The 24,174-nt window shown below is 32.1% G+C and overlaps 1 protein-coding gene across 1 annotated transcript; it reads left to right on the forward strand.

The window, feature by feature from the left end:
* The first annotated feature begins 902 nt into the window (after positions 1–902).
* Positions 903–17,923, forward strand: LOC117910980. The gene is made up of 4 exons (XM_034825152.1): positions 903–1,431; positions 3,418–3,618; positions 4,237–4,276; positions 17,396–17,923. The coding sequence occupies exons 1-4, from the start codon at positions 903–905 to the stop codon at positions 17,400–17,402; spliced, it is 777 nt and encodes a 258-aa protein (XP_034681043.1). The 3' UTR covers positions 17,403–17,923.
* Positions 17,924–24,174: the final 6,251 nt, after the last annotated feature.

Here is a 24,174-nt window from a genome sequence, read left to right on the forward strand (position 1 = left end):
TATAAATTAAAAGAATGAGAAGAATAAATAAGAAGAAAATAAATTGAAATGCTTGAAAAATGGAATTGTTATTTCATTAGTATGTCTCCTTTACAGAGAGTTTAGAAAGATTTATATCAATATAAACGACCATTTATAAGCACCCAAAATCCAACAAATTCCTATATTTCATAACATTTTAATTATTTTTTATGGACTCTTCATTAAAATAAATATTCTAAATTTTAAAAAATTTATCATAGTAACTTATCAATGGAATTGTGAATTTTTAACATAAACACATAAATTGAGTGAAAATGAATTAATAAATAAATCTTAGCTTAGTTGTAACAGCATTGATGACAACGTTATTCAAATATTAAGTCTTGTGGAAATCTATTTCATTATTATTATCAAGAAGTGCTCCATTTAAGCTTATTTACTATTTATATTACAATTACTTTAAAAATATGTCCCCATGCACCGAACAAATTCTTGGCTTGCCTGATCATCAATGAAAGGGAGATAATAATTTTCTATTGACTGCTAAAACTTTTGCAGATGGGATGTATTACTTAACAACTTAAATTTATAAAAAAAATAGATTTTAAATAATATGTATCTATTATTTTTTATTACTCAGTTTGTTCTCTCAAATTTTGTTATCTCAAATCTGTCAAACATTGAATTTCTTAGATATCATCAATCAATTATTTGCATTTTAAAATCTATTTGCTTACAAAAGATTATTAATACTCATCATTGCGGAGTGACTCCAAGCATGATTGAGATTTGAGACTCCTCCGGCTACCAGCACCAACCATATCTTCGTAAACCCTGTGGCATCCTCAAATTATATTAAAGGGATTTTGCAGTGACTGTGGAACACTGTAAGAACCCTATCCCTCTCCAAAGACGCTCTCATGGCCGACACCAACTCTACCGACCAACAGGAACTCCAAACTCAATTGTTCTTTCACTTGATCAGCAAAGACGACAAGAAGGTGACCCAACTCTGCAGTTCTCATCGTGAAGGCCCGCTACAGAGAATTAGTGTTTACAATGACACAGTCCTCCATATGGCCTCTCGCTTCAAACGAAGTAAACTGGTACGCGACTTACTGGAAATGTTGCCTAAAGACTGCAACCATGAACTTGCCGATACAGAAAACAACGCCGGCAGCAATATACTCCACGAAGTAGCCGCCAGTGATACTATGATAAATGTGGCGGAGGAGATGTTGAAGAGAGATACAGAGTTGCAAATTGCGCGTAACGACTTAGGAGAGACGCCTATTTTTTGTGCAGCCCGCTACGGCCAAACTGAAATGTTTAAGTTTCTGGCTGGGGAAATGAAACTAACGGAACGAAATCCAGAAGATGGTAAACAGTATTTGCAGAGGAATGATAGAACAACAGTTCTTCATATTTCCATCTTCACCGAGTGTTTTGGTGAGTTCTTATCTCAATTCATCTGCAAGTTTTTTCCTATAATATCCATTTCTATTATTAAATATAGAAATTATGGGCTATCCCAAGTGTAGGTTAAGGAAGGCTAAACCCCAACCAATCTAGGTACGTTAGGTGAGGATGTTTCAAGTTCTTGCAAGATGTGACAAAATAGGAGGATGATGGAAAATATGTTTGAGATATGCAAAAATAAAAATAAGAAAAAGTCCAGAAAAGAAAATTTTGAATAAATATTAGAAAAAAGGTTCAACATAATAGATTTTTCTTATATCATCATTCTCGCAATTTCTTTTTCTTCTTTCTCTCCTGCTTTTCATTCTATTTTATTTTTTTGGCAAAATGTATTTTCATACACTCAAATGAAAAAAAAACCATAAAATGATAATTCAAGTTTATAAAATATAAATTTCAAATAGTTATATAAAAATAATTAGTATTTATACACTTTTTGATCGAAGTTAGTATCTTTGACCATTCAGGTGCTACATTTTAATAATATAGATACTACCTTCAACCATCTTAATTACGACCTTTGATCCTTGAGTGCATAAAACTTGAATTATTTTTAGAGGATTTATATTTTATAATTATTTTTACATGAGTGTATGAAAACTCATTATTTTCTTCTTTTTTTTCAAATTATTTTTTATTCTATTTTATTTATTTTTCATATTTTCAAGATAAATTAACTTTTCATTTTTATTTTTATTTTTTCTACTATATTTTACAATCCAAACAAAGCTTTAGATAGTGTTTTCTAATAAACCTAAGTGCTGAAAATTTAAAAGATTAGTACATGTTCTAATGAAAGCCTTGTTCGAAGTAGCTTAACTCCTCCTTAAAGGAACTTCTTAAGAAATATCTTTAATTTCTTGAAAATAGATTTATTATTTTCATTTCATTTCTATTTTTAAAATTACAAAATAATAATAACTTCATATAAAATACCAGAATTTGTAGATACTTACATTGAAAAGCAATGAATGATTTATTAAAAAAAAAAAAAAAGGAAAAATGGTTTACATATTAAGGTATCAAAATATTTAATTTATCTACCTCAAGTTGCAAAATTTTTAAAGATATAAGGTTCTATTTTTAATATAGAATTTATTACTATATTTTACTCTTAAAAAATACTAAAAATGTACTCGGACACTTAATGTTTGGTTACCAAATTTAAATGAAGTTATAAATATTCATATATATTTTTAAAAAAAAACCTTTGAAAGAAATATTAGCTTCCCAAAGCCCTTTTTGGCCAAAAGTTACTATATTGTAACTTTTGCTACTTTTAAGTCTTAATATTTTTCTCCAAACAACTTCTTAAATGTAATCAAATGTACAACAAAAGAGTTTATTATTCAAAACCTCTTTTTTAGGCCTAAAAATGGTACCCAAAACTATGTTGGTGAAGAAAATTCATAACCCACTTAAAATCATTTTTAAACTTCATATTTAATTGGTTAAGCTTTAAAGGGATGTGATGGGTTTGTACAAAGGGAGTTTATACTTTAAGGGGACATGTCATATCTTGTCTTCTTTTTAAAGTTCAAAACATATATGTTACTTGTAAAAAAATATTAAGTTACACGTTTTAGATAATTTACATATACACTTTAGTCTAGGTGCATGCCATGTGGATCTTAGAAATGGAGAAAGTAGAAAGGAAAGAAAATAAAGAAAAATCCAAAAAATAAAAAAATAAAAAAAAGTTAATAATAAGTTTAAAATCAATAAGCTTTACTTAAATATCATCTTCAAATTTATTTTTCTTTGTTTATAAGAATTAAATAGTTTATAAAAATGTATAAATTTTAAATAATTTTGATTTTATTTAATTAATCAAATAAGATAATTTATGTATATTTTCTTTTTCAAATATTTTTTTGGGATGCAAAGACAACATTAGTTTACTAATATAACATTTTTGTTTTTTGTGTTATCTCTTACAAAATTAACATGAAGTAGAATTGGCCCATTTTATTGCGGAGACCTTTTCATATTTAATTGAAGAAAGAGATCAAGATTCAATGACTGCTCTTCAATATCTTGCATGCAATCCAATTGCATTTGAAAAGAAGAAAATAAAAACGAGACGAGGATTCATGGAGGAACTCATGATCTCAACAGTACTGACACAAGGACTCATGGAGATACTCATTAAATCCAGTATAGTACATTTAACTCCCTCATCAATATCTATTCTTCATTTACTCAATTACTCTTGTTTTTTTATTTAGATAATAACCTTTTTTTAGAAATTAGGTATGGGAATTAACATAATTTTGGAATGCTAAATATAGTTTTATATATTTTTCACCTTTTTTTTTTTTTGAAAAATATAGTTCGGAAACAAATTAATTAGCTATCTTATAAAACAATGTATGGTTTACATTCAAGCTTTCAAGTTAATCCAACTCAATTGAAAATATTTTAATGGATTTAATATTTATTCACTCAATAAATAAAATAGAACCCATGCATGGTGTAGAATGGAACTTGAGCAAGTAAAATTCAATGTCTATAATTTCTTCCATATTACGAAATGGGGCTCTAATGGATGTAAACTTTTTCCCCTCAAATTTTCCTGTCCAATAAAATAAGGATTTGGTATGATGGATTTGTTTTATAAAATTTGGTTCTTTTTTATATCCATTCACCATTAATTATTTTCCTCAACTTCTTATAATTGTTAAGTAGTTCTTCTTTCCTTTTCTGTTACATATGTTTTTTTTTTTGCCTAACAAATAGTGGCCTAAACATCTCACAATTGAAGTTCTTTTCCAGAGTGGCCCCCCAAGGATAACAGCAAGACAAGTGATGAAAGGTGAGATATGAAAAGTTTTGGTAAGCACCATACTTATTTATTTTGAAGGTTAGTGTTCTTAAAAGCTCTTGCATAAGAAATTTAAAATATAATTAGAAATTTAAATTTTAGTGCTTCATTTGGACATACTTCCTAAGTAAATAAGATTTTGTTTCAATTTAATGCATCTATCTAAGAGGAGGAAGAATAGGATCAGTCTTTTGTAAAAATGCCTCATCCATGGTCTGACCAAGAAAACCTCCTTTCTTGATTCAAATGTCAGTTTTAAAAATTATATCTATCGTAACGGTCTCATCCCAATCGTGTAGATATTGTTTACTTTGGGCTTAAAGGGACTCTTACAACTTTAAAATATGTCTATGAGATTAAGAGAAACTCATATATATATTCCTCTATCCCATATGAGATATCATAAATACCCCAACCCCTCCTCCGTCATCTAGATACAATATCCTCGTTGTGTCTCACGAGATTGTAGGGTCAGTTAGAGAAACACTTCTTATGAAGCCGAAAGAAACCCTCACATAGGAGTCGAGGATCAACTTTGATACATCTGTAACGACTCGCTTTCAATCGTGTAGATATTAACCACCATGGACCTAAAGAAGCCCTCGCGACTTTAAAATGTGTCTACAAGGTTAAAAGAAGTCTATCTATCTATCTATCTATCTATCTATATATATGTATATAATACTAAAAAAATTTTCCCTTATCCAATGTAGGATACCACATTTATTATTTAGTGGCCTTGAAACCACCCACTGTTTCCATTTCCTATATATATATATATATATAGATAATATGAGACATCTAAATAAAAAGTATAAACTTTAAAACAAAAGGTAAACATATCTTATGTCTTTAAAAATTACTTTAATAAATTTTATAATTTGAGATAGTAAAATTTTTTATTATCTCAAATTTTCAATCAATTTTTAAATCCATAAAATATTCAATATAAACCTCTAAGAAATCCTATATTTTATATATATAGAAACTATTACTATTTTCTACATTTAAAAATAAAAAATAGTAAGTGTATCCAATAGACAATAAGGTGTAATTTGGGTAAACTTTTTGTTTCTCTTTTCTAAAATAGAATGTAATCATAATACCTCTATAAAATATAAGAACTCTTTGAAACTTAATTCAAAAATAGAATAATTTTTAAAAATTGTTAAAAAGATGAGATATCAAATAAAAAATAAAAAATTACTACTTCAAATTTTAGAAAATTTAAAAGTAATTTTTAAAAATATAAGTTAAGTTTATATTTTTAAAAACATAAGTTAAGTTTGTACTTTTTATATAAGAGTTATTGTATTTTATATATATCATAGAAGTTATTATTATTTTCTACCCTTCAAAATAAAAACCAAGAAGCATATCTAAATGAGCACTAAGGTATCAATTGGATATACTTCTTATTTTTTATTTTTAAAATTAAAACATGGTAGTTATTTACATAGATTAAAATTTCTAGAAATATAATCAAAATTTCAATATATCATACTAGCCTTGATACAAAAAAAAAAAGGTTGAAATCTTAGCTTGCCAAAAATTGGCCAATATTGTCGAATATATCAATAGAATATTAGTCCACCAAGAGAAAGACCAACTATTGATATTTATGATATTTCAACATCCCATGCAAAAGAAAGGAAATATTAAAATAAAACTTGATTAAATTAATTAATTTTAATTATTTTAACTTAATTAATTTGAGAAAATAAAGGCTAATCTTAATAGGGAAAAACATCCAAGAGGTGGAGTGAATTGGGGTTTAAAAATTCTTTTTCAAACACAATAAATTTAAACACAAGAAGCACGAATATAAATAGATAAGGTTAGAAAAAGCAAACTTAGATTTTATAGTGGTTTAGCACTTCCTTGCCTACGTCCACTCTTCTCAAGCTCCTAACCAAGTAAGGGTTCCAATATACTTGAAACTTCAACTAAGCTTCTAATCACCTTTACACTTGGATTCTAGCTCCAATGGGCTCTTACACAATCCCTTCAAATCTCTACTCACTTGAAGCTTTTAACACTCAAATAATAAGCTTAAATCTCTCAACCTAACTCAACAAGGGATCAAATACAACCTAAAAGCTAAGAAGAATCACAAGGGTGCATTAAGGAATATGCAAATGAAGGTTTAATGCACCAAAGAAAGAATGCGAGCTTTTGCGGCAAGAACAAGTAGGTAAACAAATAAATGCAGGGAACTCCTGCTCATAAATGAAGTGGAGCTCTCAGTTTATAGGTTTCTAGCGTTGGGAGCCAAAATGCCAAAAAGCAGCCTCGATTGGTCAAGTTAGGGGTCGACTGGTTCACTAGCCGTTGAGCATTAAATGCATGGTAGGTGACCGTTAGGCCTTGATCGGACCTCGATCGGGAAGACATATTCCCCGACCGAAAAAGAAAGGCTACTGAAAGAGAGATAAGATTTTTTGCATCTCTCGATCAGAACTCGACCAGGAAAGTGTAATCAATCGACTGGTACCTTAGTCGATTGAGCCAGTTGGTCATTGCCTCAACCTGTTCACCTTTTTTGGCCCAAAAACCTATCTTTTTTTTTTTTTTCTCTTCTAACACTTGGCAAGGTCTTTAGGTAAATTAATATGCCAATTTTGAAATCATTTGCCTAAGGTTCATTTGATAAAACTCAGGTTTTTTTATGGAAATGTAACTTTAATGCATAAATCGAGTTTTTAAAAATACATGAAAAGATATGAAAATCTCAAGTGCACTCATGCATTCATCTTACATATATTTCTTATGATTAAAGGTTTTCCAAATGTCTTAATTTTGCATCCATTGAGTCCTTTGATGAATTTCCAAACTAACACCTGAAATTCTTTATAATTCAAACCAATTAGCCACTTAACCATGGTTTACTATCATCAAAAGATGATTAGGAGAACCCTTGGGCTAACAATCTCCCCCTCTTTATGATGAAAAACCTTGATTGTCTAGGAGGAAAATAATCTTCCCCTTAAACCAATCATGGATTAACAATCAAAATTTAAGAATTGAAAACAAAAAGATCAAGACATGTTAAAGAGTATTGCAACAATAAACAATACAAGTCATTAAATATATAAGCATATCATATATCATAAGTCAAATGTATCAGTCAGTACATCATATGTCCAATCAAACTAACATAACTAAAGATAAGCAATGTATTATCCAACAAAGATGATATGCATGTATGAGTCTCCTATTTCTAGCCTCCTATATCCTAAAATATCTCCCCCTTTGGCAACATAAAAAAGGAACAAGGGGGGTGTCCAACAAATCAAGGTTGAGGAGGTGGAGATGGAAACATCGAATGCAAGTAGGCCACAATCTCATCATACTAATGCACCTTGTAATCCTTAATGCAATCAATCCTTTATTGGAGATACTCAAACTAAGAAGTGAACCCAGTTTGATATTGTCCATCCTCCATAGAATAAAATCGTGTGTCACTGACCACTGCAAGCTCCTTCATGAAAAGTACCAAGAAAGCTAATCTGAGCATATAAATCCATCCAAGGAGCATGGTCAAGAGTATAAGGTGCCTAAGGCTATGGTATCTCAGTATAGGTGGGCTTAGTGAATGTTGGTTAAGAGAAGGAGGGCTCGGTGTATAATCGTTGAGTAGATGGTCCATCTATAAAAGTCGACTAAGTCATCATCGGCTCAGAGAAGGTGAACTCAAACTAAACACCCTTAGTCTATGAAGGAATCTCTGTCTAAAGCGAGGGAATATCAAGCTTGGGCCCTCTCTACTAGTGGCCACTCTGAGGGTCTAGTCCACCCTGAGGGTCTATTCCACTCTTCATCTCCTTAATCCCTGTCTTCTTCTTAACTCTAAGGTGTGTCTATCTTGTCCTCGTGGCTATGCTCTCTCTATTTTTCTGATCCAAAAACCATCTGGAGTCTTCTCAAATTTCATTCACCCCATGGACTGATCATCATATGTATCATATGTACTAGGAGCCTCAAAGTTCATCTCTCTACTAAGGTCAATGCTAGCATCCTTGAATACTTGGGAAAGGAAGCAGCCATAGGGGAGTACTCGGGTGGTGCTCTCGCAACATGCAATCATATGCATCATATAGAACATCATATAGACATATACTTAGAAAATGGTCAATTTTTTTACCAAAAATCAAAATTCCCTTGGCATTGGCCATAAAAATTTAGGGAATTCATTAAAAATCCTAAGTGCACCCATGCATTCATCTTACATATGTTTCTTATGATTAAAGGTCTTCCAAATGTCTTGATCTTGCATCCATTGAGTCATTTAATGAATTTCCAAACTAACACCTGAAATTCTTAATAATTCAAACCAATTAGCCACTTAACCATAATTTGTTATCATCAAATCGCGATTAGGAGAACCCTTGGGCTAACAAATTTTATTTGTAAATTTCATTGCCTTATCATCCAAAATATAAAAACTATCATAATAATCTTCTTAATGAATATGTTTATATTTTTTGTGTAATAATTAAATATCAAAAAACTAAAATTTATAAAAAAAAAATTATAAAAAAATTTAAATTAAAAAATTATACTATATCATTATTTCTCTTATATCCTTAAATATATTCAAACTAAATACTTCATAAATTTTATCATACATAATTCCTTAAAGAAAAAAAAATTAAAAAAACACACATGGGTAGCTTCTCACTACAATTTGTAACTACCAAAATGTTATTAATAGGTTTTGCAAATTGCTTCTCAAACTACATGAATTCTTTCTTGAGTGTACAACAATTCTTAATTGACCAACATCTGAAATGCTCAAAAGACTCAATACTCAACCCAAGCCTATTGCTAGGCTAAAAAAGGCTTCAATTGTTCTTTTAGATTTCATAGAAGAAAAATTTAGGATATCGATTTATTATTTTATTAAATTTTGAATTTTAGTCATTAATGTGTATAGGTAAATCTAGACCATTGAATAAAGAAATGAAGAAAAAACATTTAGTTATAGCAAGGAATGAGAGTTAAATATGTAAATCATAATAATCAAGTACAAAGTAATGATGTTTTCTAAACCATATGATGCCAACTTCTAATGGATGACAAAAAATCCCTCATAAATCTATATTTAAACTCAAATTTATTAAGTGATTATTGAAAATGGTAACTGAAAATTTTATAAGTTATATATATAATTTTTTGTTCAAAAATATTTGGTTCTATAAATTAAGTTATGCTAGGTTACATAAGTTGTATAAGAGATTATTCAATAATTTAGGTATATAACTTTCAGTCATGCTATGTGAAATTTTTGGTAGATAAATAATTATATGATTAGGAGTGACCAAAAGGGGAATCCTTCACATGCACATATTCTAGAATCCATTTTTATTTTACTCAAAGTGAAATAAGGAAAATTTTAAAAATAAATATTTTCATACAAATATCACACTTTTAAAGAACAACTCTGAGGTATATATCATACCAAGGCAATGTTGAATAAATTAAATATGTACAAAAAAAATTGATATTTCAATACAAAGGCAATGTAGAAAAGAAATGAAACTATTTTTCCATGTAACTATTTCTCATTTTTGGCAATTACCCAATTTTTAATAACTTTAAAAGGCCTTTAGAAAGTATTAAAAAAAGACAAAAGACAAAAAGAAAAAAAAAAAAATCTTCTTTATAGATCCATTTACGCACTACTTGTAAAAAAAATTGTAAAATAATCCTCACCCTTTATAACCGATTAAATTACAAATGTATTATTGAAAGTTGTGGTTGGACTAATATGTACTATTAGACTTCAATTACTCTCTTCAATATAATAATATTCCATACCTAAACATCATATAATACTAGATTATTTACTTGTGATACATTTTTGTATTTCAATATATTATGTAAAAGTAATCTAACATGTCTCATATTACTAAAAGCAGATGCTATTCACTTCAAGGACTCGTCAAGCTTTTGGTAAAGAATGATAAATCATGGCATGCTAGTGTTAATTCTCAAGAAGCTGGCTTAGGTGAGACTAAGGAGTTGGATATAGAAAAGGAAGAAAAAATATCCCAAGAAAAGAAAGGACAAAATTTCCAAGACAATGAAGGGCAAAACTACCAAGAAAGTTCAACCAACTACAAGTACAAGAAGAGCGATGAAGCTCCATTATTTTTGGCAACAATATCAAACATTCAAGACATTGTTGAAGAAATACTGGTTTGTCATCCTCAAGCACTTGAGCATATTAATAAGGAGGGAATGAACATACTACATGTGGCAATCCTTTACCATCATATTGAAATTTTTGATATAGTATCAAAATCTGAATTGCTTGCAAGAAGTCTATTATCAGCTACAGATAACAAAGGGAACTCCTTACTACATATGGTTGGCCTAAAAAGAAAAAGTCAAGCTAGTGAAAAGATGCAAAGCCCTGCATCCCAACTACAAAAAGAGTTGCTGTTGTTTAAGGTGCACTTCTACTTACCCATTAATGATAACCATAAACATTGTGCTCATGCATAGACTTGTACCAAGTCATTTGATTATTAATCTTCATTACTACTACTACTACTACTACTACTACTACTACTACTACTACTACTACTACTAATAATAATAATAATAATAATAATAAGTTATTAAGTAATGGATGAAAAATATGTATCCAAGTTAGGAAAATGATAAGGTACTTATTAGGTACTAAATTTCAAATTTGAGTCATTAATGTATTTAATAAAATTTAGATCATCATATTCCAAATAAAACCAAGGTACTAAGAAATAAAACCTAGAAGCAATAAATAGTGTTAGGATTTTAACTATACCAACCTAAGATAATTGCCCGGGAGAGGGTGAATAGGGTGATGGTTGCTTTTAACAAATTTAAATATAAAGAGCAAGTGACAATTGTATGTAACAATATAACAAGTATAATGAAATGCAATTGCATATAAAGTAAAGAAAGAAAAGGAAAAGAGAAATGCAAACTTAAGATTTTATAGTGGTTCAAGCAACATAGCATACATCCACTCTCTTTAAGGTTCAATCCTAAGCTTTAGATTCCACTATCCCAAAGCTTCCAAATCAAGCCTTCAAGGTTTACACTTGGATTAATTGGCTTCAGTGGGCACTTATAATTTTCCTCAAGAAATGCTTTACTCTTGAAGATCCCCAAGAGATACCTCACACTTGGAAAACCTTAAGTGATACCTCACACTTAAATTTTTCCCTCAAGTGATACCTCACACTTAAATTTTTCCCTCAAGTGATACCCTACAATTGAGCCCAACTCACAAGGTATATAAAATAATATTCAATAAGAATAAAACTTCTAGTTTACAATTTTTGCATAATGGAATATAAGGAAAAGAAGGTTGAATGGTGCACTAAGATGAACTCTTTAACTACACTTTAAAAACACTCCTTCAAGCTTAAATAATATTTAATAATCTTTTAAAACTCTTTCCATTAATACAAGAATCTTGGAGCCTTTAAATAAGAGCTGGAAACCTAAACTAGTCATGCTTGTTAAGCATGGTTTAGGTTTAAGAAGTCGATGAACCAATCGACCAACTACTAGCCATTGCGATTATCGTTGGCCAATCGACTCAACTATTTAAGGCTTAACCTCAATGGTTGAACACGTGCTACTAAAAGAAACAAAGTGCAAGTGCACCTCAACTGAACATGTTCTTACTTATCTCAACCAATTGCACTGTAAAGTGCATAAAAGACCTATTTTGAGGCTTGGAACCTCTAACAACTTATATTCAACTTCATAAATTTTTTAAAACGAGTTTAGAAAGAATTAGATTCATAGTTTTAATCAAGAACATGAAATCATTAAGTTTATAAGAAAATAAAATTGATTTAGATACTTGGATGAATTTATGTGCTTCAATAAAAAAGTAATGTAATATGAACCTAGTGCACTAACAACTTTACAAAAAGATCCTAGATAATAGGTCTTTATTCCTCTTCTCTTTGAAGTCTTCTCCTTCTTCTTGATTTTCCTTTGACTTGATATTTCTTTTATTGCTTCTTTAGATATCTTTGTCTAAATATACTTAGAATAAATCATTAGTGTCAAACTTTGTTTTATTATCATCAAAACCAAAATTAACCAAACTTTAGTTTCACAATCTCCTCCTTTTTGAGATGACAAAATCAAAGTTGCTCGAATACTTCCCCCTTGAATATATGCTCCTTGATTTTTAGAAAATGTTCAATTTTAAGAATCTTAAGGAGTATATTTAGGGTGCTAAAAAAATAATATAACCAAATATTAACAGCACAAAGAGCAATTAGCAATTGGGAAGATAAAAAATAGGACGCATGCATGTATGTAATAATTGAAGTATGAAGCCTCAATATTCAAGATTGCTGAAACAAATATTATCATCCTAGTACTATAATAACTTATTACTAATTTTCCTCCTTTTTGTCATCAACAAAAAGTCTCAATTAAGTATGATAAGAGAATTTATTAATCAATCATAAATAATGTCACAAAAAATAAATAATAATCATAACATTATTTTTCCTCTTTCTTTTCTTTTTCATTTGAAAATATATTTCAAATGAAAATTTTCTCAATCTTAGAGCATTTTCCAATTTAAAGCATTATTTGCTAAAAATGGTAAGGGAATAAAATATTTTTCATGTAAAGCATATCGTTATTTCCCAACATATGAAATTTAAACGATGCAACACATAACATGCATAATTTAACATCATTAAAACATGCAAGCATGTGATCATTTTATTTCACCTAAGGTTTTCATAAATGATGACTTCTTATTAATCCAAACCTTGGGATAGCAATTATGTCAATTTCATTAAAATGATTTTTCTTAGTATGATCAAAATTCAATACATTTTCAATTGTTCTTTATTAAAAAATTCAAACCAATACGATAAGATAGAAAAAACAATTTGAAGCATTTCTAAACTTCTTATGCCAATTTGATCATCCTTTTCATGATGATTGACATTGTATCCATTCCTTTAGAAGAGTTTTTGATTCTTTAGAAATGAATAAAAATCCATTTAGGAATTTAATTCTGAATCTAATTACATCATATCATGCTTATAAGGACTCTAGTCTAGCAGATGACATAGTTTTAGCATTTAATTATGCATTTTTCTTTTCTTACTCATTTCACTCATGGATTGACTTTGGAATGGACACCTCATTTTCAATTTTTGTTGGAATATTATATCTATTTTGAATGACTTTCCATAAATCAAAATCAATAGACTTTAAAAACCAAGTCATTTTTGTTTTTGAATACCTATAATCATATCTAAAAAAGAATATGATATATATTATTGTTTTCAATTTTGGTTGGAATCTGACATCTATTTTGAAACTGAGAAATCTCCCATGAGTAGAAACTTAGGTTGATTTTCTATTCCTTACAGATTATTAAGTTTTAAGCAAAAGGCCTTACTTTGATATCAATTGTTATGATTCTAGTTATACCAACCTAAGGTAATCACCCTAGAAGAGAGAGGAAAGTGAGGGGGTGGGAGGAAGGGAAGGGGAAGTTGAATAAGGTGATGATCACTGTTTATAAATTTAAACTTACAAAGAAAGTGACAATTGTAATATGCATATAAAGTAAAAAGAGTAAGGGAAGTAAGAAATGTGAACTTAAGATTTTATAGTGGTTTGAAGCAACTCAACCTATATCCATTATCCTCAAGCTTCAATCCAAGCTTAAGGTTCCACTATACTTATGCTTCCAAATGAAGCCTTTATACTTTACTCTTGGATTAACTAGCTCTAATGGGCACTTATAATTTTTCTTAAGTGATACCTCATTGTTTAAGAGACGTCTCACTCTTAAAGATCCCCAAGTGACACTCCACACTTGGACAACCCTAAGTGATACCTCACACTTAAATTTTTCACTAAATTGATACCTTATACAATTAAGCCTAACTCATAAGATGTATAAGAAAAAATTTGATAAGAATAAAACTTCTAGTTTACAATTTTGGTATAATGAAATACACAAAAACTAGAATTGAATGATGTACTTGTTAGGATTGAGCCTTATAAAGCATGACATAAAGTAACAAATTGAGATTAATTTATAAATTTATTTATCTATGTTTTTTGGTTTCCCATATGCATTAATTAGTCATTTGAGCATACATGCTCACATCACTTGCATTGTATATGACTTAAGTGCATTAGGAGTTGCACAAAAGATCCAAGTCATGGGTTCCTTGTAGAGTGATAAGTAGTTCACAATCGGTTCACGGATTTGGGAAATCCATGTGAGACTGTAGTGCACTATCTCCTAATTAGAGGGATGACTTGTCTTGGTTATCAGGATGGTTTTCCCATAGTGAGTACACTAGTGTATGCAATGCACACTGGATAGAACTTATGGTGAATCATGATGTAAGACTATTAATTAATTATCATGATTCACCAAGCTACCATACTGCATAGACTCTCAACCTTGAGAAGGTATTGAGGCTTTAACCTATGGGTGAGACCCTAAGGTGGTCACATATCCTTATGGATAGGGTCATTGTTGATGGAGGCTGGTGGTGGTAACAGGTATTCTTAATAGAGGCACCATAATATCTTATGGGTTTGAGACAGTGTGTCCCCTTAGGTGATTCAAAGGACATGTGATCTAGAAGACTTTGGTCATAACATTTCCACTAGTGGAAATTAAACATATGCTTTTTGAAGGTAGAGTATGTCAATTAATCATATAATAGGTGAGATATGTAACTCAAGGATTGGAAGGCTAATCTTGATAGGTGATATAACATTAACCTATTAGATTATGGACACCGGTTCATGGGGAGCACTCTACATGCAATGGATAGTAGGTCACAAATCCAAGCTTTGTCTCATTGTTATTTACATAGGGTACTGAAGTGAAGTTGATTCTCTATCATGGGATGTTGAATCAACTTCAAAAGTGAATTCTTATGGAATTAATTCTCTTATGGGTTCCCAATGGTTCCTATTCAAGCTCATATACCTTGATGACATTGTCTATGAGAGTTGGATTAGATCTTGGTTCACTTTTATGCATATAAACATTTTGATAATTAGACAAGATTGCATATGAGTTAGTGAACAAGGTTTCTAAATTGAGTTAATTAATTAATTGTATAGCCCTATTTTATTAATTAATCAATTAAGAGCCTTTTTAGGCTAGATTAAGTGACCTAAGCCCCTAATGGGCTCTAGTCACTTAAGCCTATGGAGAACCTTATAAATACCCATTTAGGGAGGGTTTCTTGAGAGTTGTCTTCCATCTTCAAAGAAAGAGTCATAGCCTCTACCTTCCTCTTCTTACCATCGGTTGAGTGCCAAGGTTTAAGGAAGAGACATCGAGCGGAAGACGAGTCTATGAGACTTCCAACGACTTCATTCAAATACTTCATTGCATGGATTTGATTTGAAAACATTCAAATTAAGTTAAAGTTTTCTTTTTTGATATCTAAATCATATTATTATTTAAAATTGCTTGTTTTTGCTAAGTATAAGATTTAGATAAAGCCTAGGAAAGATTTGCATGTACCTAAATTGATCTGGGTATAGGGAATAAAGAAATATGGGTTTTCCTATAGTACTAAGATGAATACAAGTTTGAAAGCAAGTCACTCTGAAAACACTTTAACAAGGCTTAAATAATATTTAAGATTGATTTAAAACTTTTTCCTAATCAATATAAGAAATTTGAAATGTTTAAATAGGATTTAGAAACTCAAACTAGTTGTTAGACACAGTCTAGGTTCGACCAATCAATTGGCTACTAGTTATTGGGGTTACCATTGTTCAATTGGCTCAACTGGCTGAGGTTTATCCTTAACTAATTTAGGTTTAACTTTGATTGGTTGAATGTATACTTCTAGAAAAATAAAAAAATAAAAAAAATGCAAGTGCACCAAGTCGAGCCTAACTGGCTTAATCAGTTCCTCTCTACTTCAACCAATTATATTGTAAAGTGTATAAAAGACCCTAGCTAGTTTGAGGACTGAAATTCTTGGAAACTTTTATTCAACTTCATAAACCCTTTAAAAAAAGCTTAATTAGGAAGGATTAGATTCAAGAAAATAAAATCCATTTAGACATTTGGATGATTTAATGTACTTCAATAATAATGTAATGTGCTATGAACCTAGTGCACCAATAGTTTAACAAAAGAGATCCTAGGGAATGGGTCTTGACTCTTTTTCTTTTTAAGGTTTTTTCCTTCTTTTTAATTTTTATTTGATTTAGAATATTTTTTATTATTTTTTTGAAAATCTTCTTACCTAAACATACTTAGGATAAATTATTAGTTTTAAATTTTATTTTATTATTATCAAAACTGAGATTGGTTTCACAAATAGAGATAAATATAACCTTTTTAACAAATATAAATAAGATCATTATTACCACCTATCAATTTTTCTTTGGCCATCACTTTTGTGTATGATATGAAAATTAGCTTTTCAATGTTGTAAAATGATCCTTCAAGTTATCACTATAGGCTTTTTTAGGCTTACACAAGGTTAAATTAATGCATAGAGTAAATAAACAATACACCAACGAACACCAACGAGATTCAAACTCAAGACCCAGTTACTCTTACCATGTTTAAATCCACTAATTGACCTTAAAGTTTTTAAGTTATTAGAAACGTACTAAAGAAAGAAAAAAGTATTAAAAAAAAATTTCTCATTTTTGTTTTAATATATAAAATATAAAATAAAAAATAAAATACAATTAAAATTAATAAAAAAAAACTTGAATATTTTGAAATTATTTAATCTTTAGATAAGAGCTAAAATAAGTAAAATTAGTTCAAACTAATTTTTAAAAACGATTTTTGAGTTTAAATCTTTTTTTTTTCTTTCACTTGTTATTTCCTTATATTTTTTCTCTCTATTTTTCTCCACTTCCCTCAAATTATTTAAGAATCGTCTAAGAATCAAAGACAACCTAAAAGTTCATGAATAATTACTTTGAAGGTTTTTTTTTTTTTTCCCTAATATTTTTAATTTAGTCTAATGATAAATGGAGGGATTAGAAAGAACAAAAATGCTTGTATGTGTTACATTAGAATAACGGTGCTACTTGTGATTGTATGTGTGGGTGCAGAAAGTGAAGTCAGCCTGTAAGATGCATTTGACCAAGCCTCTCAACAAAGATAACCAGACTGCTGAAGAATTATTTGCTGCTAGGAATGAGAGACTCCATCGAGATGCCAAGGAATGGCTAATGCGCACCACTGAGAATTGCACCATTCTTTCTGTTTTCATAGCCACTGTTGCCTTTGCAGCAGCCTACACGGTACCAGGAGGTCCTAATCAAGACACCGGTATTCCAATCCTTAACTCTAAACCCTTGTTTGTGGTTTTCATATTAGCTGATGTGTTCTCCCTCACTTTGGCTTTGACATCTGTGGGTATATTTCTCTCCATCCTTACATCCTCATTTCCACTACAAGACTTCGAAACATATCTTTTTAAGAAGCTGAAACAGGGAATTATATGTATGATCCTCTCGGTCTCAATGATGGCGGTGGCGTTTGGAGCAACAATCATCCTGATCATGACACATAGTAGGAAAAATGCTGTTTGGAGTGTGGTTGGATTTCTTCCTGTCCCCATTTTTTTTCTCTCATATTCACCTTTACGTTCAGCAGTCCTGGGACGTTGCACAGAATCTTCCAAAAATTTTGTTGCAAAATTCCTCAAAGGTGTTGCCATTGGGGTTGCAATATTCATCTTTGTCCTCTTTTATTGTTTATATCTAGCTTTCAAAGGACTGTTCTGGACCGTGAAAAAGGCTTTTGAGTTTATTATATGTAAACCTGTTCGTTGGATTTGTGGGAATAAATCCGATACCCAATCTCCACAGCCAACTGCAGCTCCTATTACTCAAGTTTGAAAGAAGAAACCGAATTTCGTTTCAGAACTCTTTTCAGAGTATGTTGTCCTCTCTTCTTTTTCTATAAAGTAACAGAACTTGCCTGTGTGAAGTTATTAATTAGCATATTGAGAGTGTAGTATTAGTTGCTGACTCATTCTGATGCATGTATGTTTTAAATTTTAATTTTAGAGGCTATATATAGAGAGAGAGAGAGAGAGAAGGTTTTCTCACTCCTTCCGAGAATTTCTCTCAGCAAAATGTTCATTTGTTCATTTGCATCAAAACACCCTTTTAGTATCGAAAATACCAAAAAATTAAAGTTCATTTGTTCTAATTTTCTCTTCATTCTACCTATATATGACTTTTAATATTTTTAATATTTGAAAATTTTTATAATTCAAATGTTAGAAATACTTTTCAGAATTATTCTCAAATGCACTTTCACTTGGTGGAAAGAAGTAGCTTGAGAGAAAACACGTGTAGAAGAGTTGGGAGGAAAAAAAACTAAAAACAAAAACGAAAACGAAAAACAAAACAAAAAATGGATTGAAGCTGGTTTAGCGAACCTGAGCAGTCCTGCGCATTTGCTGAAGAGTGAGCATTTGCTGGACATTGAGTATTGTTGGTCCATTTTGATAAATGGCCTCGCCTTGGTTTGCAAGATTGACTTGGGCAGAATTGGAACCATCGGGGGCACAGGGTGGTTTGGAGGATTGACTTGGGCGAAGACTTGTGCAGGAACCCCTGGTGGCACAGGGTGGTGGTTCGAATGATTGACGTAGGCTAAGACTTCTGCAGGAACCACTGGTGGCACAGGGTGGTTCGAAGGATTAACATGGGGCCAGACTTCTGCAGTAATCACTGGTGGCACAGTAACAAAAAAGATAATGCTTAGCCACTAAGTGATAATGTCCATCTGTTGTAAACGTTTATCAGTTATAATGTTTATCCTTTTAGTTAAACTAGGAGTATGAATGTTTATCCTTTTAGTTAAACTGAGAGTAGGAGTCTTTATGTAAATATCCACCTCTCTTTCTATATAAGTCGTACGTGTTTCACATTCTGGATAATAAGAAAATTTCAACCTTTATTCCACAAATTTTGTCATGATATCAGAGCCAGATACTTGAAGAAAATATATCATGGCAGAAAAATCTTCGACTCACACAAAGATGATAGAACCATCTTCACCTCTTTACCTACATCCATCTGATAATCCAGGGGCAACCATCACGACATGTGTGTTCAATGGTGAAAATTATGATATGTGGGAGAAGGCTGTTAGAAATGCATTGAGAGCGAAAAACAAGCTTGGGATCATTGATGGGACAGTAAACAAACCAAAAGGAGAAAATGGAAACGAATTGAATGCATGGGAAGCATGTAACTCGATGGTTATATCATGGATGTTTAATGTGATCGACAAGAGTTTACATTCGATTGTAGCCTATGCGTAGACTGCAAAAGACATGTGGGAGGATCTCAAAGAAAGATATGCTGTTGGAAATGCTCCGAGGGTTCATCAACTTAGAAGTGAAATCGTGAACTTGAAACAAGAAGGAATGACAGTTGCTACATATTATGCCAAAATAAAAGGCATGTGGGATGAATTAAATCAATACATCGAGATACCTGAGTGTACTTGTGGAGCAGCTCAAGCAATAATGAAAAGCAGAGAAGATGAGAAGGCACATCAGTTTCTCATGGGTCTAGATGACACTACATTCGGGACTGTGAGATCCTCTATCTTAGCCCTTGATTCCTTACCTACTTTGGGAAAAATATATGCGATGGTTGCACAAGAAGAACGCCATCGTAGCATGGCCAGAGGAGCTGATCGTGCTGAAATAACAATTTCTGCAGCGAAGACAGAGAAACCTGGGGGACAAACAAATAAAAGTGGGAGCTGTACATATTGCGGAAAGACGGGACATGATGTTGCAGATTGCTTTCAACTAAAAGGATATCCCGACTGGTGGCTAACACGCCAGATGGGACGAGGAAGGGGACGTGGACGTGGCCGCAACAGTTATGCTAGAAGAGGAGCAACTTTAGGACACATTCATTATGCAAATGCAGTTGATGAAGTAGATACGCAAGAAAAAGGACAGTGCGTTGGACATGATGTGGAACGTAGTAAGATCCTAGGACTGAATGATGACAACTTCTAAAAACTCATGGCTCTACTCAGAAATGGAAGCAGTAATGCAGAAAAACTGACCGATAAGAATAAAATTATGGAAGAATGGATATTGGATAATGGTGCATCATGCATATGACAGGATGGAGAGATTTGTTCGATTGGCTACGTAAAAGGGAGACAGCATGTGTGGGACTGCCTGATGGAACAAAAACCATAGGAAATGAAATGGGATATGTGAAGCTCTCTAAAGATTTATGCTTAAAAGATGTTCTATATGTCCCTACCTTGAAATGAAATTTAATCTCTATAGGCCAATTATTAAAAGAAAAAGATTATATAGTCACATTTACTGATTCGTTTTGTGTGATACAGGACCGCACTTCGAGGAATCCGATTGGAGTGGGTGAGCTAAGGAATGGAGTGTACTACTACAAGCCATTACAAGAAAAGAAGGTGAACACAGTGAAAGTAGAAGAAAAGTATGAATTGTGGCACAGGAGGTTAGGGCATCCTTCAAATCGTGTTTTAGCTTCCATTCATAGTTTAGGAAATAATGTGATGAAGGGAATTGAGGACTATGTTTGTGATTCATGTTGTCGTGGAAAACAAGTACGAAATTCTTTTCAGTTGAGTAATAAAAGAGCATCTGAAATTTTTAATCTCATACATGTAGATATATGGGGTCCATATCGAACTCCCACTACTTCAGGGGCACATTATTTTCTTACCATTGTAGATGATCATAGTAGAGGGGTGTGGATATATCTCATGAAAGAAAAGAGCGAAACCAAAGATATTTTACAAAATTTTTGTTTTATGACCAAAATACAATTTGATAAACCGATTAAATGCATCAGAAGTGATAATGGATTAGAATTTTGCTCAGGACAAATGATGAGTTTCTATAAGAGAGAAGGAATATTAAGGGAGAGCAGCCTGGTAAACACCCCACAACAAAATGGGAGAGTGGAGAGAAAACACCAACACATTAAATATTGCTAGGACATTGCGATTTCAAGCTTGTCTACTAATAGATTTTTGGGGAGAATGTGTTTTAACTATAGCATACTTGATAAATCGAACCCCCACACCTATATTAGATGGAAAGACGCCTTATGAAATATTATTTGGCGAGAAACCGAATTGTGAGCACCTGAGAGTCTTTGGTAGTTTGTGTTATGCCCATAAAAAGTCACGTAGTAATGATAAGTTTAATGCTAGAAGCCGGCGATGCGTATTTTTAGGTTATCCCTATGGAAAGAAATGATGGAAACTTCATGATCTAGAAACCAAAGAATAGTTTGAGAGTAGGGATGTAATATTTCATGAAACAATTTTTCCTTTTTTCCAAAGCAGCAAGGGAGATAAGGAACAAAAATTCCAGAACAATGGGAACATAGAATCTTACATTGAAGATGATGATGTCATAGTAAAGAAAACATGTGAAAGAGAGAGTGAGAAAAATAGTGAAAGGGAAAAAGGGGAAGAAAATATGGAGACAGGAGAGGATCAAAGCCAGGGGAAGATGCTTGGTAGGGGACATAGACAACACAAAAAACCGAGACATCTCCAAGATTATATATGTTATTCGGCTAGAAGCTTAAGTACACTTTGTTCCAAGGCAAGCTCAATCCAAAAGGTACCCTCAGGTGAGCCTTATCCTATTGCGAATTATGTGACTTATACAAAATTTTATGTTGGCCATCGAGCTTTTCTTGCAGCAATAAATATTGAAAAGGAACCAAGAACTTACAAAGAAGCGATTCCAGATAACAGATGGAGAGAAGCCATGGCAAAGGAAATTGAAGCATTGGAGGCTAATCAGACATGGAAAGTAGTTGACCCACCACCAGAAAAGAAAGCAATAGGATGCAAGTGGATATACAAAATAAAATACAACACAGATGGATCAATCGAGTGGTACAAAGCGAGGTTAGTGGCGCAGGGATTTACACAGATTGAAGGAATAGACTATCAAGAGATGTTTGCCCCAGTGGCAAAAATGACAAGTGTAAGGTGCTTTCTAGTTGTAGCAGTGGCGAAAAGCTGGGAATTACACCAAATGGACGTAAACAACGCATTTCTACACGGAGACCTTGAAGAAGAAATGTATATGAAGCTGCCAGAAGGGTTCAAGGCCACTGGAAAGAACAAAGTTTGCAAGTTACAAAAATTGTTGTATGGATTGAAACAGGCATCGAGACAATGGTTTGCGAAACTCACGACAACTTTGAAAGAATATGGTTTTCAATAATCATTGGTTGATTATTCACTCTTTACTTATCGACGTGGAAACATAGTGATGAACCTATTGGTATATGTGGATGATTTAATATTGGCTGAGAATGACAACAAAGTATGCGAAGCTTTCAAAAAATTTTGTTGACATAAAATTTGGAATCAAGAATCTAGGACAACTGAAATACATTCTTGGAATCGAGGTGGCAAGAGGCAAGGATAGATTATTTTTATCACAACGAAAATATGTTTTAAACATTATAGAGGAATGTGGGCTGTTAGGAGCGAGACTAGTGGAATTTCCAATGGAAGAACACCACAAACTAGCACTTGCTAATGGGAGATTTCTAAATGACCCAGGAATGTACAAGCGACTTGTGGGACGATTTATATACTTGACTATAACAAGGCTAGACCTAACGTATGCTATTCATGTTTTGTCACAATTCATGCAAAGCCCACAAGAAGAATACCTAGATGCAGCTTATAGAGTCATTCAATATTTGAAGAAAGGACTAGGTCAAGGAATTGTTTTGAAAGCAGAAAATGATCTTCAACTTTATTGTTATTCAGACTCAGACTGGGCAAGTTGTCCATTAACAAGATGATCAATCAGCGGATGTTGCGCTAAACTTGGGACATCACCAATTTCGTGGAGGTGCAAAAAGCTAGGAACTATATCAAGATCTTCAGCAGAAGCAGAGTACTGTTCCATGGCAATAGCAGCAAGCGAGTTAGCATGGCTAAAATCACTTCTTGCATCATTAGGAGTGCTTCATGATAAGCCAATGAAATTATACTGTGATAATAAAGCTGCTTTACACATTGCAGCAAATCCCGTATTCCATGAGAGGACCAAACACATCGAAATAGATTGTCATTTTGTTCGAGAGAAGTTGCAATCAGGTGAGATAGTGACAACATATCTTCCTTCAAAGCTGCAGGTAGTAGACATATTCACCAAAGCACTTGGAAGACAACAATTCCTTTTCTTATCAAGCAAGTTGGGCATTCGAGATCTTCATGCACCAACTTGAGGGGGAGTAACAAAAAAGATAATGCTTAGCCACTATGTGATAATGTCCATCTGTTGTAAACGTTTATCAGTTATAATGTTTATCCTTTTAGTTAAACTAAGAGTAGGAATGTTTATCATTTTAGTTAAACTGGGAGTAGGAGTCTTTATGTAAATATCCACCTCTCTTCCTATATAAGTCGTGCGTGTTTCACATTCTAGATAATAAGAAATTTTCAGCCTTATTCCACAAATTTTGTCACACGGGGTGGTGGTTCGAAGGATTGACGTGGGCCCAGACTTCTGCAGGAACCATTGGTGGCCCAAGGGATTCATCTGCAGTTGGGAACTTTGGTTGTGGAGGATAATAATAAGGAAAAACCCCATTTCCTGACATTTGAGGCCAACCTTCAACTACAGGCGACATGGGTGGATAGATACAAGCAGAGGGTAGTGTTCCATGTCCAACTGCAGCTCCTAAAATGTTCATTTGTTCATTTGTATCAAAACACCCTTTTAGTATCGAAAATACCAAAAAATTAAAGTTCATTTGTTTTAATTTTCTCTTCATTCTACCGATATATGACTTTTAAAAAGTGCACTATCATT

The sequence above is a fragment of the Vitis riparia genome, chromosome 3 (genome assembly GCF_004353265.1).
Source record: "Vitis riparia cultivar Riparia Gloire de Montpellier isolate 1030 chromosome 3, EGFV_Vit.rip_1.0, whole genome shotgun sequence".
NCBI lineage: Eukaryota > Viridiplantae > Streptophyta > Magnoliopsida > Vitales > Vitaceae > Vitis > Vitis riparia.